The 16,606-nt window shown below is 39.0% G+C and overlaps 1 protein-coding gene across 8 annotated transcripts in view; it reads left to right on the top strand.

Moving 5' to 3' along the window:
* Window positions 1-16,606, top strand: part of LOC129426138 (dihydropyrimidine dehydrogenase [NADP(+)]) — a 235,502-nt gene that overhangs the window by 156,176 nt on the left and 62,720 nt on the right. For 6 of the 8 annotated variants that reach the window (XM_073864234.1, XM_073864235.1, XM_073864230.1 and 3 more), the window contains 2 exons: window positions 6,554-6,674; window positions 8,431-8,653. In XM_073864234.1, coding sequence (XP_073720335.1) covers window positions 6,554-6,674; window positions 8,431-8,653 — 344 coding nt within the window. The remainder of the gene's footprint in view (window positions 1-6,553; window positions 6,675-8,430; window positions 8,654-16,606) is intronic. The other 2 variants (XM_073864236.1, XM_073864237.1) reach the window with 1 other exon arrangement.

The raw sequence follows: 16,606 nt of genomic DNA on the forward strand, positions 1-16,606 counted from the left end.
GCGTGTAATACTGTGTACGGCAAACTGCTTGGAGGAAAAGACTCCAGACTCCCTGGCCCATGGACAGCGGCTCTCACCCCCATCTGGCCCGTAATAAGCTGTCACGGAAAGGCCTCCGAGGAAGCGCTGGTCTCCCGGCGCAAGTGCAGAGTTCGTACAAGCAGCATCTGGTTGGTGGCTGGTGTCTGGCTGCAGGCCACGACCCCTGTGCCTCATACTGAGGCGGGCATAATGCAATTTCCCATGACCCTTTGGGAGGCACGCTTGTCTTGCTTCCTGTAAGACTGCTGTTGTTGTTGTTGTTTCACTCAAAATGCTACCATCGCTCGCCTCGTAGAAATCCTTCCCTCGGGATGCAGGGCTCGGTTTACAGCTCGACCAGTCAGTCAACCTTCAGTCTGGTTGTTGAGTTGTAAACTTTAAATACAAAATGATAAAATTCTGTTTTAATGTTATCAAACCTTATTTTTTGTTAAAGGGGGGTCAACGGTATTTCATGTATTCTGACATAAGAGTTATGAGTTTAAGAGTGTCCTCATGCTAAACATAGGCAAAGTGACAAAAAACAGTTGAACGGGTTACAGAGTATTTGTGTGCCAAATGCACTTCGACAGGGCTCATACAAATTTCGAAAAGTTTTTTTCGAACACGGGTACAGCTTATGTATCATGGCTAGGCCTTACATATTTCTTTAAGCACGCCCACATGTCAATCAGCAGGATAGCAAGAACTGAGGATGCTAAAGCCGAAGGTATACTAGGGACGTCCACGTATACGTGCTGTCCGCATGACGTCATTTTGGATGCGTGAAAATATTTAGGCAGGACACTCCACTACAAAGAGTTATATATAATTTGTTTTATATCAAGACTCAACAATGGTACGAAAGAAGAAGTGTGTTTTTGGATGTAAGGAGAAGTAATAATGGAAATTATGGAAGCAATGGATATAGTTTGTTTATCCGGGGTATCAGCAGAGTTTTGTGTGTGTGATTGTTTAACGCTGAATTTCGTTGAAAAGTCCCAATCGGCTCAGACTTCTGTGTTATGTTGGAAATTGGCGCGTAAGTGCATATAATGTAAATGGCACAAACATGTAGTGAATCATAAGTTATTCGGTGTTGTATACAGTATTGCATGACTCGTGACTCGCTCCTCCCGCAGCTCGTGACTCCTTCTTCCCAATGTTTCTGTGCGTTATCAGAAAGAATCTCTAGAGCTGATCCGTCTTTTATTAATCTGATAAAACTAAAGAAGCTTCAAAGATATGAATGATGTAGTACTACTCTATAGATACTCAAGATTAACAAGTGGACGACATTAATGCCAGGTGTAAACGGTGTTCAAAACGTTTTGAGCTTGTCCACTTTCGACCACTTTCAACCACATCCAGAGGTAGTCGAAACCACTTTCGATCAGATCGCTTTGGAGCTGCGGAACGCATATGTGGTTGAATGTGTTCGAACAGCCACACGCGACCGCCTTCTCTCCGCCCATTTATCTAATCTGAGATATTAAACACAAGTTTTACGTCTTTTTTGACTTCTGCTGTGAACATACGGTGAACAGCGCTATTTTTAGCCTTTCATTGATAAAACTAAAGCGTCTAATCTCCGTAGTTTCGTTTTGAAAGCGTGTGAAAGTTGCGCGATCATATTTCATCAATTGCGCTGAAAATTCAGAGAAAGCTCTTACATACACACGTACAAAACTCTGTGCAGCATGTTTACTTGCTAAACAAGCAGTGGACTCTGACATAATATTAGTTTGCGTCCATATAAACTCATCATTACTCCCGCTCGGGTTTGAATGACAGCAGAGAGACTCACCCACCGTCTCACAGACCACCCCCTCACAGTATTCAGGACAGAAGCGGTCGAAAGTGGACAAAAGAGACGGATTTAAATACCAGGTGTAAACGTAATGTGTCTCTCTCATCCACTTGTGATCCGATCGATGAAAACACATCTTAATACCAAGTGTAAACAGCCCCTTTGTAAGAATGTTTCAGGGGTGTAAACTTGTCACCTTTCATTAAAATTCACCATTTTGGATCCAAAATAGGTCATTCTTATTATTCGTCTAGATCCGATGAGTTTTTGAAAATAAGGCTGGGGGGGATCTGCGACAGGGTCGCAGTGACTGAAATTATAAAAATCATGTTCAGCTAATGTGGTAATGATGTCAAATCCTTAGCCAGTTTGGCGGGTTATGTTTTACAATTTATATTCACCTTATTTGCTGTCGACGTTTAAGCATTCTGTGTTGATTGAGCGTGCATACTAAACTCGTCATATTTTCCTCAATCGGATGCAAAAAATACATTGTGCACATGCGCAGAAGAATTACATAAAGCAATAAAATAGTGTTGTGCCTTTATCTGTTTGCCTATATCTGAAAACTTTCTTCAATTCAACTTTGACTTTATAAATTTATTCAGAGATAAAGCTTGAACTCGACGAGAGATGCTGTGCGCTGCGTTGCCAAGTCCTCAGATTTGGAGTACTTTTCAGTTTGGTTGGGATCATTTAGAGCCCTTTGAAGCTGCATTAAAACTGCAATTTTAAACTGCATTGAAACTGTAAACCGTTGAGGTCCACTAAAGTCCACTATATGGAGCAAAATACTGGCATGTTTTCCTCAAAAAACTCACTTTCTTTTCGACTGAAGAAAGACATAAACATCTTGGATGACATGGGGTGAGTAAACAATCAGGATTTTTTATGAAAGTAGAGTAATCCTTTAATAATCACATGAATGTTTACATGCTTGTATGTATACATTTGGCACCAATATGTACCTTTGAACAACGGCGACTGGTCTAGATAAATAATAGTAAGTTGAAATGGCTTGTAAATCTGTTGAGTTGATTCAACAAAAAAATGTAAGACAATAAAGAGTTGCCCCTGTCTCTGGAGCCAGAGACGTTCACAGTGGACAGGTTGAACCTTTACTCCAGCCTTGTTTATACCCCGTTTAGATCTCGAATAAACCAGAGCAAATTTCTGTGGATGAAACTCTCTGCAAGGTCGAGTGCACAAATCCAATATCTTCATAAAAAAATCTCACATTGAGTTTATCATCTCAATGGCGTAACCTTAGGACGTCCCCTCTCTTTATATTGCATTTAGAATACTTTCAGGTGCAAATATAACCCCACTGTGTATCACAGGTAAAATACACACCCAAGAACATCGAGATGTATTTTTCCCGATCTTCGTCTTTTTTTTTGCGCTCAGCTGAATCGCTCAGCATGCCTTAGAAAGGGAAGGGAAGCAGTCAAGGGGAGATGTTTTTCTTTGGGGTTCTGAATTCGTACAAATCAATTCTGGCTAATGGTTTTAAAAATCAAATGCTAACCTTTTCCAGTGCAGGATGTGACCTTAGAACTGCGCTTTGCACACACGGCTTGTAAATCACACTTCCTTATAGAGACGGGCAGAGCCATTGCTCAAGGGAATATATGCCAGCAGTTATTGGATATGTCAAAACAGAGACCTATTTCCTGTGAAAGAAAAGAGGCGAAGAAGGACGGAGATGAGAAGCGAGGGAGAGGCTGCACTGAATGAAAGCTCAATGTCGGGTTTACAGCCTTTTAAAGCGTTCTGACTGATCTGACATCAGTCTTGCTTGAAATAAACCTTCTTAAGGATGTAAAGCTTTAATATGGTTTGTGTGTTTATCTGAGGCCCAGGGGAAGCGAACGGGTGGTGCATCTGTTACCAAAATGCATGAAGATAGTAAATGGAAAGACAGGAACAAATTTAGTTTCGTATTGTGAATCTGTCTTCGAAGAATTTAAAATATATATCTTTTTTTCTTGATGAAATGTTGCAAATCTCCAGTGGGCAAAAATTCTAAAAAAATTAAATAAAAATCTCAAATACCTCAATTATTTCTCCTAGACATCAATAAGATTAAATAGAAAACAAATGGAAACTTTTTTTAAAGGAAAACACCACCGTTTTTTAATATTTCACTTGTTCTTACCTTAACTTATATGAATTAATACATACTTATCTTTTTTCAATGTGTGCACTTTTAATGTTTGTATGGCACTTCTTAAATGTGTTAGCATTTAGCCTAGCCCCATTCATTCCTATGGCTCCAAACTAAAGTTTTATTTTGTGCCCCCATACTCATTTAACTACTCATGTAACTGTCTTTAAATAGTGAAAACATGGAAGTGTTTGGTGGCTTCTAAATTCATCCCTGTTTAGAACCATAAGAATGAATGGTGCTAGGCTAAATGCTAACATATTCACGAGGCGCTGTACAAAGATTAAGTGCATGCATTGAAAAAATATAGGTATGTATTAACTTGTCTGAGTTGGGGTAAGAACATAGTACAATATAAAAAAAATGGTGGTGTTTTCCTTTAAGTCCCCTGTTTCTTATATAGATGGTTTCATTGGACGCTCGTGCGGTGACGTCGGGCGTGTTTGGTCCGACCTTTACTTAAGGTTTCTGTTTGTTTAATAGACTGACTAGTTGCTGAAACTGAACTCTTAAACAAATATCTCATCGAAAAAAACAAATGTTTTGGTTTCCTATGTAATCTATGTGTTGTTTATTTTGCTTGTTATATATAAATATATATATAATAAACTACTTTAAACTGATTTTGTTGTTATTTCATCTTAGCGGAGTTTTCCGGATGTTACGTGTTTTCCATGAAAGCCGCTTGTTTATGTTGTTACTGCTGAAACCGTCTATATGTATTAAAAAAATCTCACAAATTTGAGTTACTAAAGAGAATTTAAAGGGATAGTTCACCCAAAAATGAAAATTCTGTCACCACATGTTATTCTGATGTGTTCTGATGAAAACAAAGGAAATGTTTGTAACCAAACCGATCAGAAGCCAATTTAACCGTAGTATTCTTGCTTCAGTAATATTTCCTAGATGTCAATGGGGCTTCTGATCGGCTCTACAAAATATCTTTCTTTGTGTTCATCAGAACAAATACATTTATGCAGGTTTGTAACAACATGAGGGTGAGTAAATGATGACAGAATTGTAATTTTTGAGTGAACTATCCCTTTAATGTCACAAACTGAGCCCAGAGTCTGTTATCAAAAGTCAACATTGTTGAAGATTTCAATATGAAGTCAAACTTTTTTCAAATTTCCCAAATCTAGATTATTTATAATCCACATTAGTAATTCCATACTGTACTTTTTAGGAGAAACACCTTGATATTTAAATAAAGCACTCCATCAAATCTAGTTTTTGAGATATAAAAATAGGTGTGACCTTGAAACTTGTTACCTCAGGGTATCGTGTAACTATACTGGAGTATATAAGTGTGCATATACTATGGTAGGTAGGCCTATATACAGTATACAGTAAAGTATTATGGTACAATCTGAAACTATCCCTCTCTGTTTCTGAATTTCTTTGGATTATGTTCAGATATTACACTCTCAGAAATAAAGGTACAAAAGTTGTCACTGGGACAGTACCCTTACTAAAAGGTACACCTTTGTACCCAAAGAGTGCATATTAGTACTTCAAAGATACATATTTGGACCTAAATTGTACATATTAGGACCTTTTTTAAAGGGTACTGGCCCATTGACAGCTTTGTACCTTTATTTTTGACAGTGTATGTTTTTCCAAAATCATAAACCTTTCTGTTTATTTCTAATTTTGAAATAGATTTTGGATGCCAGCTTGTCTGTACTGCTTCAAACATTTACCTGGCTGTATGTTATTGATTTCTGAGAATAAATGACTTGTGAGATCTTACAGATGTGGTTTTCAAAATAAACAGGCAACAATATTTCACCAGTCCAGTGAATTCCGGTATCTACACACCATAAGTCGGATTGTTAGTTATTTTGTATTTGTAATTTTACACTGAGGTGAAACGATGCAGGTCAGAAGCAAACCTTTTTACTTTGCTCTCAGATTCACAGATGCTGATCTCTCTTTCTTTCTCTCTCTCTCGCTCTTTCTTTCTCTCACACTAAACAGCAAAGACTGACAGACCAGGGCAGCTTAATAAAGCATGAATCCTTGCGGAACAACAGTTCAGACTGTTATGATCTCTCTCTCTCTCTCTCTCTCTCTCTCTCTCTCTCTCTCTCTCTCTCTCTCTCTCTCTCTCTCTCTCTCTCTCTCTCTCGCTCTCTCACTTTTACACACACAAAGTCTCTCTTATCCTTTCTGCCTCTTTCATACACGCCGATATTATTAAGCACATCTTATAGACTTTATAGGTTTCATAACAAGCTAATTATGTTTTGTGTTCTCTAATCAAATATCTAAACCTTCTTAAATCTCGGTTGACATTATTACCTTTATTGTAAAACATAATTAAGCCCATCTATGAGACTGGTACTAATGAGGACCGACATGTCTTTGAAAAAAGTTTTTTTTCACATTTCTCTGTATTTAATACATTTGGCCATCATGAGTATATCTGAATCTGTACACACACATGCACACACGCACACAACCCAGTCTCATGTCTAACTTCTGCTTTTGTATGTGTGTGTGTTTGTTGTTGTTTATTTTTGCTTGTTTGTCTCATGACCCATTTTGACCAGGATCCCGAGCTGGTACCAAACATCTGCCGTTGGGTTCGACAGGCTGTTCGCGTTCCTTTCTTTGCCAAACTCGCCCCTAATGTGACCGACATCGTGGACGTTGCCAAAGCTGCACAGGAAGGTATATGACTATTTTTATGCCCGTATCTCCTGGTTCACTCATTTTTTTATGCTAATAGTGTTTAGTAAGGTTGGATAGATATCAAAATGCTGATATCGATCGAGTCTCAATACAAAATAGATACTTCGCTTCATACCAACTGAATGCCTTAAGCAAAAATAAACATCCCCAGGCAACAAATGAAATTAATGTAGGACTTCAGGGATTCAGGGATTTGTCAGTAATTTGCAATTATTTATTTTTTATATTGGGGCGGTTTCCCGGACAGGGCTTATCCTAGTCCCAGACTAAAATGCATGTTTGTGCTGCCTTAATTTAAAAACACCTTGCACTGACATATCTTGACATATATCCGTGTTATTGTTTTGTCTCCTCTGTGTCATTTCTTACCTCAAAGATGAATTAATACATACCTATTTTTTTCAATGCATCCACTTTTAATCTTTGTACAGCGCCTTGTGAATGTGTTATGGGACAAACAGACCCAGTTCCGGTAGATGTGAAAGTCGGCACACTTCTGATCTACTGGTTGTCCTTCAACGTGATGCCCAGCTGATGCCTGACCAACGATCACCGGCAGAACCCGCTTAATCTCCGCTTAATCTCCTTAGCCGTTTATATGTGTGTATATACATATATATCTCCCAAGGGTTTTTCCCTCCTAGGACTTTTTTTTATTTCCTCGGCTAAACAGCCGAGGGTTTTTTTCTCCTAGGGGGTTTTTTTACCCCGGGGAGGCAGCCTTCTTGGGCTTAACTTAGCTTCCTCTTCTAGACGTTACATTAGTAATACGCTCGCTTATAATGTCGAGTCATAGCCGCAAAAAAATTTGACTGCTTATGCTATCGTGTATTATGTTGTGCTATCTGTCGTTTTCTGTGCTTTTACTGCTTCTATTAATGTTAAGCTGCTTTGAAACAATTAAGTATTGTGAAAAGCGCTATATAAATAAAATTGAATTGAATTGAATTGAATTGTTAGCATTTAGCTTAGCCCCATTCATTCATATGGCTCCAAACAGGGATGAATTTATAAGCCACCGAAAACTTCCATGTTTTCCTTATTTAAAGACTGTTACATGAGTAGTTACATGAGTAAGTATGGTGGCACAAAATAAAACTTTAGTTTGGAGCCATAGGAATGAATGGCGCTAGGCTAATTGCTAACACTTTTACGAAGCGCTGTACAAAGTTTGAAAGTGCACGCATTGAAAAAAGAAAGGTATGTATTAATTAATCTAAGTTGAGGTAAGAACATAGTAAAATATTGAAAACGCTGGTGTTTTCCTTTAAGATGCACACCAGTAAGGTTTGTTTGTAAAAACTACATAAATGTCCTAATATAACTAAGGCCTAGTCCTGGATTAACCTAAGCCCTGTCCGGGAAACCACCCCATAACGTTTTATCTACACAGCAGAAAAGTTTTAGGCAGATTGGATGCTTCACTAAAAAAAGTTTATTTATATCTTTTGATTTAGTGTGTCAGTAGGAAACATCAATATTGTTATTTCCAAACTGAGTATACAGTAGCCCACACAAAGATTTGATCTCACCATCATTGAGTCAGTATAGGATTACATGAAGAGAGATCCAAACTGATAAATTGCAACTTTTGCAAGGATCCTACATTATCCAAAACAATGCCAAAAGTGCACAGAAAGGTCCCTTTTCCTTCCCAGTCTAGACATTACAGATCTTTTTGAATTTAGTTCCTATCATGACTTCAGCTAACAGCCTGATGTCTCCCCTATCACAGAAATACTTGCAGGCCCGCAGGTTTTGGCATCCAGATTTTTTTGGAATCTGGCCTCCCTCCCTCCACTTTCCCCGTGCCTAATGTCTCATCCCTGTTGGCGCAGGTGGAGCAGATGGAGTCACAGCCATCGACACCGTTTCGGGGCTGATGGGACTCAAGGCAGACGGCTCTCCCTGGCCTGGCATCGGCCGAGGAAGGCGCACCACATATGGCGGAGTGTCTGGTGAGTGTCACCCACCTCACTGGATCCATTTCTTTCTCCTCCGAGGTTTAACGGCTGCGTGGCACAGACAGTCTGTGTGTGTAAATGTAATTTTTTTCAGTTTAAGGTGTGTGGGGAGTACATGTGAATTTGTGACCATGTTTGTTTGTGTGTCGGTCAAAAGCTTTAAAAGAACAGGAAGATGGGATGGAGGTTGGATGAGGGCTAAAGTTTTACACCAGTCCCTCTTTAGTAAATTATTTCTGATAACAAGCAAAATAAATAACCAGTAAATTACCTCAGTTCAGATAGGTAATTGTGTAAAATGAATGTATAAAATACAGATTCTTGAATTCTTGCCTGGCTGCTAAATTTGCACAGCGGTGCTCCTTGCTTGCCGTCTCCACTCGTCTTTTGTCATTTCGACAAGACATTTGTTCCAGATGTCAGTTTAGCCACTAGCCAGAACGATAAAGAAACATAAACCAGAAGTTAACTTCGGGCCAGGCACGTAACCGTGACAACTCACGTGCGACCAATAAAACCGTCCATTCTATGTGTGTTCCCTAGGAATCAAACATAATGCTACGTACACACCAAACACGCGGCATTGCGTTGCTCGCTCTAGATTACTCGTGGGATTTAACTTCGTGTCATGCGAATTTTTCGCTCAAGTTGAATATTTTAAACTTGGGCAAAGACGCGTTTGAGACGAATAGCGCGCGTTTTCACCTCAAACGCGCTGCCCATATCGCGTCATTTGCATCGCCCCACGTGAGGACGCGTCTGATCGTGTCTTTGCATGGACTTTGTATGTAATTTACCTGGTGTAAACCCACAGTTAGTGTCATGCAAATTTTCTGCTTAACTTGTGCGAAGACGCATTTGAGGCGAATAGCGCGTTTGCCGCGAAAACGCGCTATTCGCCTCAAATGCGTCTTCGCAACCCATATTGCGTCATTCGCATCGCCCCACGTGAGGACGCGTCTTTTCGTATCTTTGCATCGACTTTGTGTGTAATCTACTCGCGCAAATCGTTGAACTCGCTTTTGGTGTGAACCCACAGTAAGACCTTTGCACGGCTAACACAATGCTTAGCCGGTTGAGCTACAGGTACACAGATGCATAATATGGACATCTTACCCCGCATGGATGGTACAGGGTGTGAGAGACTTACTTTCTGGTCTTTCAAACAGTGCATTTTATTATCTGTACCAAGTGCACTGTAATGTTTTCGATATGTATTTCCAAAACATATCTAACACAATGCTAACACTATGCCGAGAGAATGATTTAAAAATCACATCTGGGACATTGAACGAATACATTTTCCTTTATTATTTGCCCTAATAGAGATGGATCTTTCATCTTTTAATCAGAGAGATTTTCAGAATTTTAAATTATTTGATCGGCCGGATCAAAATGTAATGCACTCTTTATGTAGTTTGCATAATTGGTATTGGTGTGTCCCGAAACAGGGTGTTGTTATGGCATACAGATTTGTAATAGTTTTTTTAAGCTTGTATTTGTGCATGCTTTTTGGGTAAATATTACCCACAATCCCTTGCACTATGGTTTAGCTGATTTTCTTTTCATGGCCTAAATATAAGTGCTCCTGTATTGCTCAGTGGTAGAGCATTGCATTAGCAGCGCAAAAAAGGTCATGGATTCGAACCCAAGAAAAAAAAATTATATACCTTGCTTTAGATAAAAGCATCTGTCAATTGCGTAAATGTAAAAGTTAGAGTAGAACTTACCCCTGTTTTTAAGTAATATCTCAAAAGTCTTACTACAGTACATACTCAAAAGTATGTACTTTCCCATCACCAGAGTATTATGTGATTTCAGCATGTAGTTCAAGTATGCGAATTGAGATCCAGCCATTGTCTTATATTTGAACGTAATTGTTTTAGTCAGGTACTGTTTCTTTCATTTGCAGTAGAGCTTGCCTGGTGATTATGGGAAAGAGCGTCTGGACTAGCATTTGTAATGTCTTAGAAATTGTAGTTCTTTAGGATGTTTCCAGACAACCTTACTGTCGCCGTAAGAATTACAGTGTGAATATTTTGTCTTGTGAGTGTGTGGTAAGGGCTTTCAGGAGAGCATATTTTCGTCCTTGGTGATGAGCTTCAGAAAGCCCTCTAACAAGGGTCCTCTGGTTGCCATGGGATATTGACGTTGTCTGTCTCTGTGCGGCTTTTTATGAAGATGTTAGACGGATGTGTCTTCAAAAGAATAACGCTTTCTTTCGCCTCGCTACGGGGACCAGGCTGATGGATTTCACACTGATATCTATCCACTGACACCTGAAGGATTCTGGGAAATCAGACTGTAGTGTTTGCAAAGGCTTGTATTGCTATTACACTTACATTTACACACTTTTATCCAAAGCGACTAATAGTGCATTCATGCTGTATATTTTATCATTATCTGTGCTCACTGTGAATTGAACCTGCAACCTTTTGCGCTTACAGATTTTTGGTACCAGTAACTTTCGAGACTTTTTTGACCAGTGAACATGTCTAATAAAATAATGCCATACCTCGGACTGTGCCCATTTGACTGGTTTAGCACCCCCCCCCCCCAGAAAACCCTGCACTAACAAAGATAAAAGGTTCAAAGGCTGGCTGTCACTGTTACAGTCCTTTTTGAAAATGTCCTAATATCTAGAACTTGTACCCTTAAGGTACCAATATGTATTATTGAAGTACCAGTATGTAGCTTTGAGGTACCAATTTTTATAATTGAGGTATCAATATATATTTTTGAGGTACCACTATGTTCCTTTAAGGTACCAATATGTATTTTTGAGGTACCAGTATGTTTCTTTGTGGTACCAATATGTATTTTCGAGGTACCAATATATATATTTTTGAGGTACCAGTAAGTACCTTTGAGGTACCAAAATGTATCTATGAGGGACCCATGTATTTTTAAGGTACCAATATGTATTTTTGAGATACCAATGTGTATTTTTAAGGTACCAGTATGTACCTTTGAGGTACCATGGTGTATTTTAGAGGTACCAATATGTATTTTTGAGGTACCAGTATGTAGCATTGAGGTACCCATATTTATCTTTGAGGTATCAATATGTATTTTTGAGGTACCAATATGTTCCTTTGTGGTACCAATATGTATTTTCGAGGTACCAATATATATTTTTTTCAGGTACCAGTAAGTACCTTTGAGGTACCAATATGCATCTATGAGGGACCAATATGTATTTTTGAGGTACCAGTATGTATCTTTGAGGTATCAATATTTATCTTTGAGGTATCAATATGTATTTTTGAGGTACCAGTATGTTCCTTTGAGGTACAAATATGTGTTTTGAGGTACCAGTATGTTCCTTTGTGGTACCAATATATATTTTTTGCAGCACCAGTAAGTACCTCTGAGGTACCAATATGTATCTATGAGGTACCAATATGTATTTGTAAGGTACCAATATGTATTTTGGAGGTATCAATGTGTATTTTTGAGGTACCAGTATGTATTTTTGAGGTACCAGTATGTACATTTGAGGTACCATGGTATATTTCAGAGGTACCAGTATGTATTTTTGAGGTACCAGTATGTACCTTTGAGGTACCATGGTGTATTCTAGAGGTACCAATATGTGTTTTGAGGTACCAGTATGTTCCTTTGTGGTACCAATATATATCTTTTGCGGCACCAGTAAGTACCTCTGAGGTACCGATATGTATCTATGAGGTACCAATATGTATTTTTGAGATACCAATGTGTACTTTTGAGGTACCAGTATGTACCTTTGATGTACCATGGTGTATTTTAGAGGTACCAATATGTATTTTTGAGGTACCAGTATGTAGCTTTGAGGTACCAATATTTATCTTTGAGGTATCAATATGTATTTTTGAGGTACCAGTATGTTCCTTTGAGGTACAAATATGTGTTTTGAGGTACCAGTATGTTCCTTTGTGGTACCAATATATATTTTTTGCGGCACCAATAAGTACCTCTGAGGTACCAATATGTATCTATGAGGTACCAATATGTATTTGTAAGGTACCAATATGTATTTTGGAGGTATCAATGTGTATTTTTGAGGTACCAGTATGTATTTTTGAGGTACCACTATGTAACAATATGTGTTTTTAAGATACCAGTAAGTAAATACCAATATGTATTTGTATAGGTTCTGATGTACCCATATGTATTTTTGAGGTACTAGTATGTACCTTTGAGGTATCAATATGTATTTTTGAGGTATTTTTGTGGTTATACCTTTGATGTACCAATATGTATTTTTGAGGTACCCATATGTATTTTTGAGGTACCAGTATGTATTTTAAGGTACCAATATGTACCTTTGAAGTACCAATACGTATTTTTGAGGTACCCATATGTATTTTTGAGGTACCAATATGAATTTTTGAGGTACCAATATGAATTTTTGTGGTACCAATATGTATTTTTAAGGTACCAGTATGTACCTTTGCGGTACAAATATGTATTTTTGAGGTAGTGTGTACCTTTGAGGTACTAAAATGCACTCTTTATGTACAAAGGTGTAATCTCTGTAAGGATACCGCCACAGTGACAGCATTTAAGCATTTAATTATTAAGCTTTATGTACCTTTTTCTGAGAGTCCAGCAATCACATACCAACACATACAAAGATAGCATTGTGAATTTCTTTTTAAATCTAGTTCAATACTGCCATTCAGCTTGTTTCAAAAGCGGTCATGCACAACTCTTACCCACAGCCCAGTCATGTGTCTCTTCTGACACAATATTAACATACAGTAATATGTATTTTTAATGGATAACCATTATCAAGTTACAATAATAATCTGGATCCTGTGTTAGCTCAGTTTGGGGTCTTTTGACTTTGGCCAGCAACCATCCAGAATACCTTAGCAACCATCAAGCAATCCCCTGACAATCTCTTACAACACCTTAGCAGACGAATATCAATGTGTTTAAACCGCTCAGAACAGCTCAGCAACCGCATAAAACTCAATGGCAGCCGTACTTATCTATTGTTTGGTTATTAATTGTTGGTATTTGTCCTCAGTCTTGTATTTCATGGTTTGATACTGATAACACCGTGATCGATTATTACAGCTGTCATTGTAGCCTGATGTTGGGTGTTGAAACAACGGCTCCTGTTCCTCACACACACGTTCTATAGGGATGTTCTCCAGTCAGCGTTTGTGTTCAATAATTCATGTGGATGCAGTTGTTCTCTGGGTTTCAGTACTGTATCACTGTGCTATTGCAATACTCTTGCATAGTTAATGTCATTTATGAGGCTCTCTTTCAATGCGTGCGTGTGTTTGTTTGTGTGTGGACAGATTTGGCTATAGTCTCTATCCACATATCTCTCTCCCTCTCTCTCTCTCTCTCTCTCTCTCTCTCTCTCTCTCTCACTTTCAACAAGGCAAAGGTACCGCAGTTGGAATCCTGGCACAGTGCTGGCCAGGGTGCATCATTAAATATTAATCTGGAAACTATTGCAGCTGTATTTTACAGCGTGTAAGCAAAACTACTCAATGTCATCTTTTTCACATTGAAGCTGTGGCCGTGCGCAGCCCGGTGTGACATCCCTCAGGAGCGGAGGCGGTCTCTCACCTGCGAGGGTCTCCCCGACTCCGCCCACCAAACATCCATCACTGTGTTCTGCCTGCAGGCCTACGAGCTGCCTGGCCTGACGGTGTCAACAGCCTCGAAACAAATAAACCCGTGATGTAGTGTGTCTCAGCAGGGCTTCAGCCGCAGTGGTTATTTTTAAAGGGGCTTATCGTGGATTTTTTTTGCGCTGTAAAGGCATATTCTGATATTTGCAACACACTCCTTCCCGGTTTATTGAACATAGGCTGCATACGGTGGTGATGTCACAATTATGAGCATGCATGCATGGTTTACATTTCTTTATTCTGCAACTTAACCTTTTCTGGTAAACCGTTTGAACTCTGCGGATACGTTGAGGTTAGTCCAACGTTATTTTGTGTATTTGGTATTATACAATGTGTTCGTGTGATTTATTTTCTACATACCGTACATTTTTTGTAGCTTCAGATTTTCTTCCTGAAACGCACAGATTTTGTACAAAACTGTCCCTGATTGGCCAGCTGACCTGTACGTTGTGATTGGCCTGAATACGGAAATGTGATGCTCTTTAGGGCTAAATGATACATCGAATTTTCATTGTCATCGCGATATGAACTCACGGGATGAACACATCGCAACTTGACGCGATGAATGAAGGGAAAACGGTAAGCACATGTAATAAACGTTGACCTATCACGTTTATTCCTGAAGACATGGTTTGCGCGTTCATGCTATTAGGCCAATCAGGGGAACCCCCAAACACAGGTACTGTGGAAGCGGTGATACACATATTGCATCTATTGCGCGCTCAAGTTCATTATTTCAAATGTAGGTGCACAGTATGTGCGCTCTGGAAGCGCTGCGGTCGCGATTCACACGCGGTGCGACGCGTTCATTTTTTCCAGGCTTTTCAAAAACATTTTAACTTTTTAGAATGACACAAGTGCAGCGTGCAGGTCATGTGACACTAACCTACGTGTTTAGCGTTTTCCACGCGTTTTTAGGCGTGACATGTGGCCCCTAAAACATGAAAAAAATTAAATATTTATCGCAACACACATCGTCATCGCAACGTTAAAAAATGTCATCGCACATCACAACTTTTCCTCACATCGTGCAGCCCTAATGCTCCTTACCATGTTTGAAAGATTCGCCCACAATGTTATACTAACCAGAGTAAACTTACAGGCTGTGAGTCCATGCGGGAGGAATTCAGATATTGTCGGTCTTGTCTACATCACCAATCCCAGGAAGTAAACTGTTGCTTACAATCCGTGTGTTTGTTGTAGTCCAAGAAAAAAGATTTACGTTGGCAACGATAACTTACGTCATCATTTACTTTGGGGTTTGTACCTTTTGCATATGTTAACATTTACTAATACACACTACACACCAAAAGAAATGTAAAATCGTGAATTGAACCATTGGTGCTCTTTAATGACCCGCCCCAACCAATAAATTGAGAATTTCAGGGCATCACTAGACCCTGTGTATTACCCCTTCCCCAGAGAATAGTCAGTCTTTAGCAATTGATGATTGGAGCGGCCATATTGACCATTGCATTGTCCACTATTCATAGTAATAGGAGTGCTCAATCTTGTTATATTCAATATTTTTGCTCAATCATAACATTTGCAAAGAACTAAGTGGTAAAAATTTTTAAAGATGTAATTATATTTTAGTAATATATAAGGCGCTCATGGCAGTCAATAAATTTCCATGCACAGTAAACAATGAGGCTTATTGTTAAATAGATTTCAGCCACTGTTTCCCAGAAGTGTGATTGTGCGAAAGGACACTCGAGTGCTACGTACAACTGGCTATTGAGAGTTTGTCACCAGTAAATACGGCTTTACTTGGTCATTCATTCGCACGTAACTTGTAATTACGATATTTCAGACTCCACTAGAAGGCTGCATAACATTATAAGTGGACTTAGGGGAAATGAACAACAACATAGAGTAGTGTAAAAGTATTCACCAGGTGATAGTCCTTTGTATGAATAGTATTAACATTTTACATTTACGCATATGGCAGATGCTTTCATTCAAAGCAACGTATGGTGCATTTAAAACATACATGTGTGATCATTGGGATCGAACCCATGACCTTTGCGCTGCTGATGTAGTGCTCTCTCAATCATTTCTCCATCGTTCTGAGTGACTGTTGTTGTGAATCAGGTGGAAGAAAGTGATTGCATGTGTAGTTATTTTGTCCATACCTCTTAAGCGTGAGATCGGGTTCAAGGCTATGGATGACAAGTGATGGTTTGGTGCCGTTTCTGAACTGAATAACCACCTTTTATCTCTCTGATTGTAGTTATTTAACCCATTTATCTCAAAGGAAGAACCACATACACAAAAACACAACCTCGCTCTGTTCGTTCGTCAGGGA

The sequence above is a fragment of the Misgurnus anguillicaudatus genome, chromosome 25 (assembly GCF_027580225.2).
Source record: "Misgurnus anguillicaudatus chromosome 25, ASM2758022v2, whole genome shotgun sequence".
Classification (NCBI taxonomy): domain Eukaryota; kingdom Metazoa; phylum Chordata; class Actinopteri; order Cypriniformes; family Cobitidae; genus Misgurnus; species Misgurnus anguillicaudatus.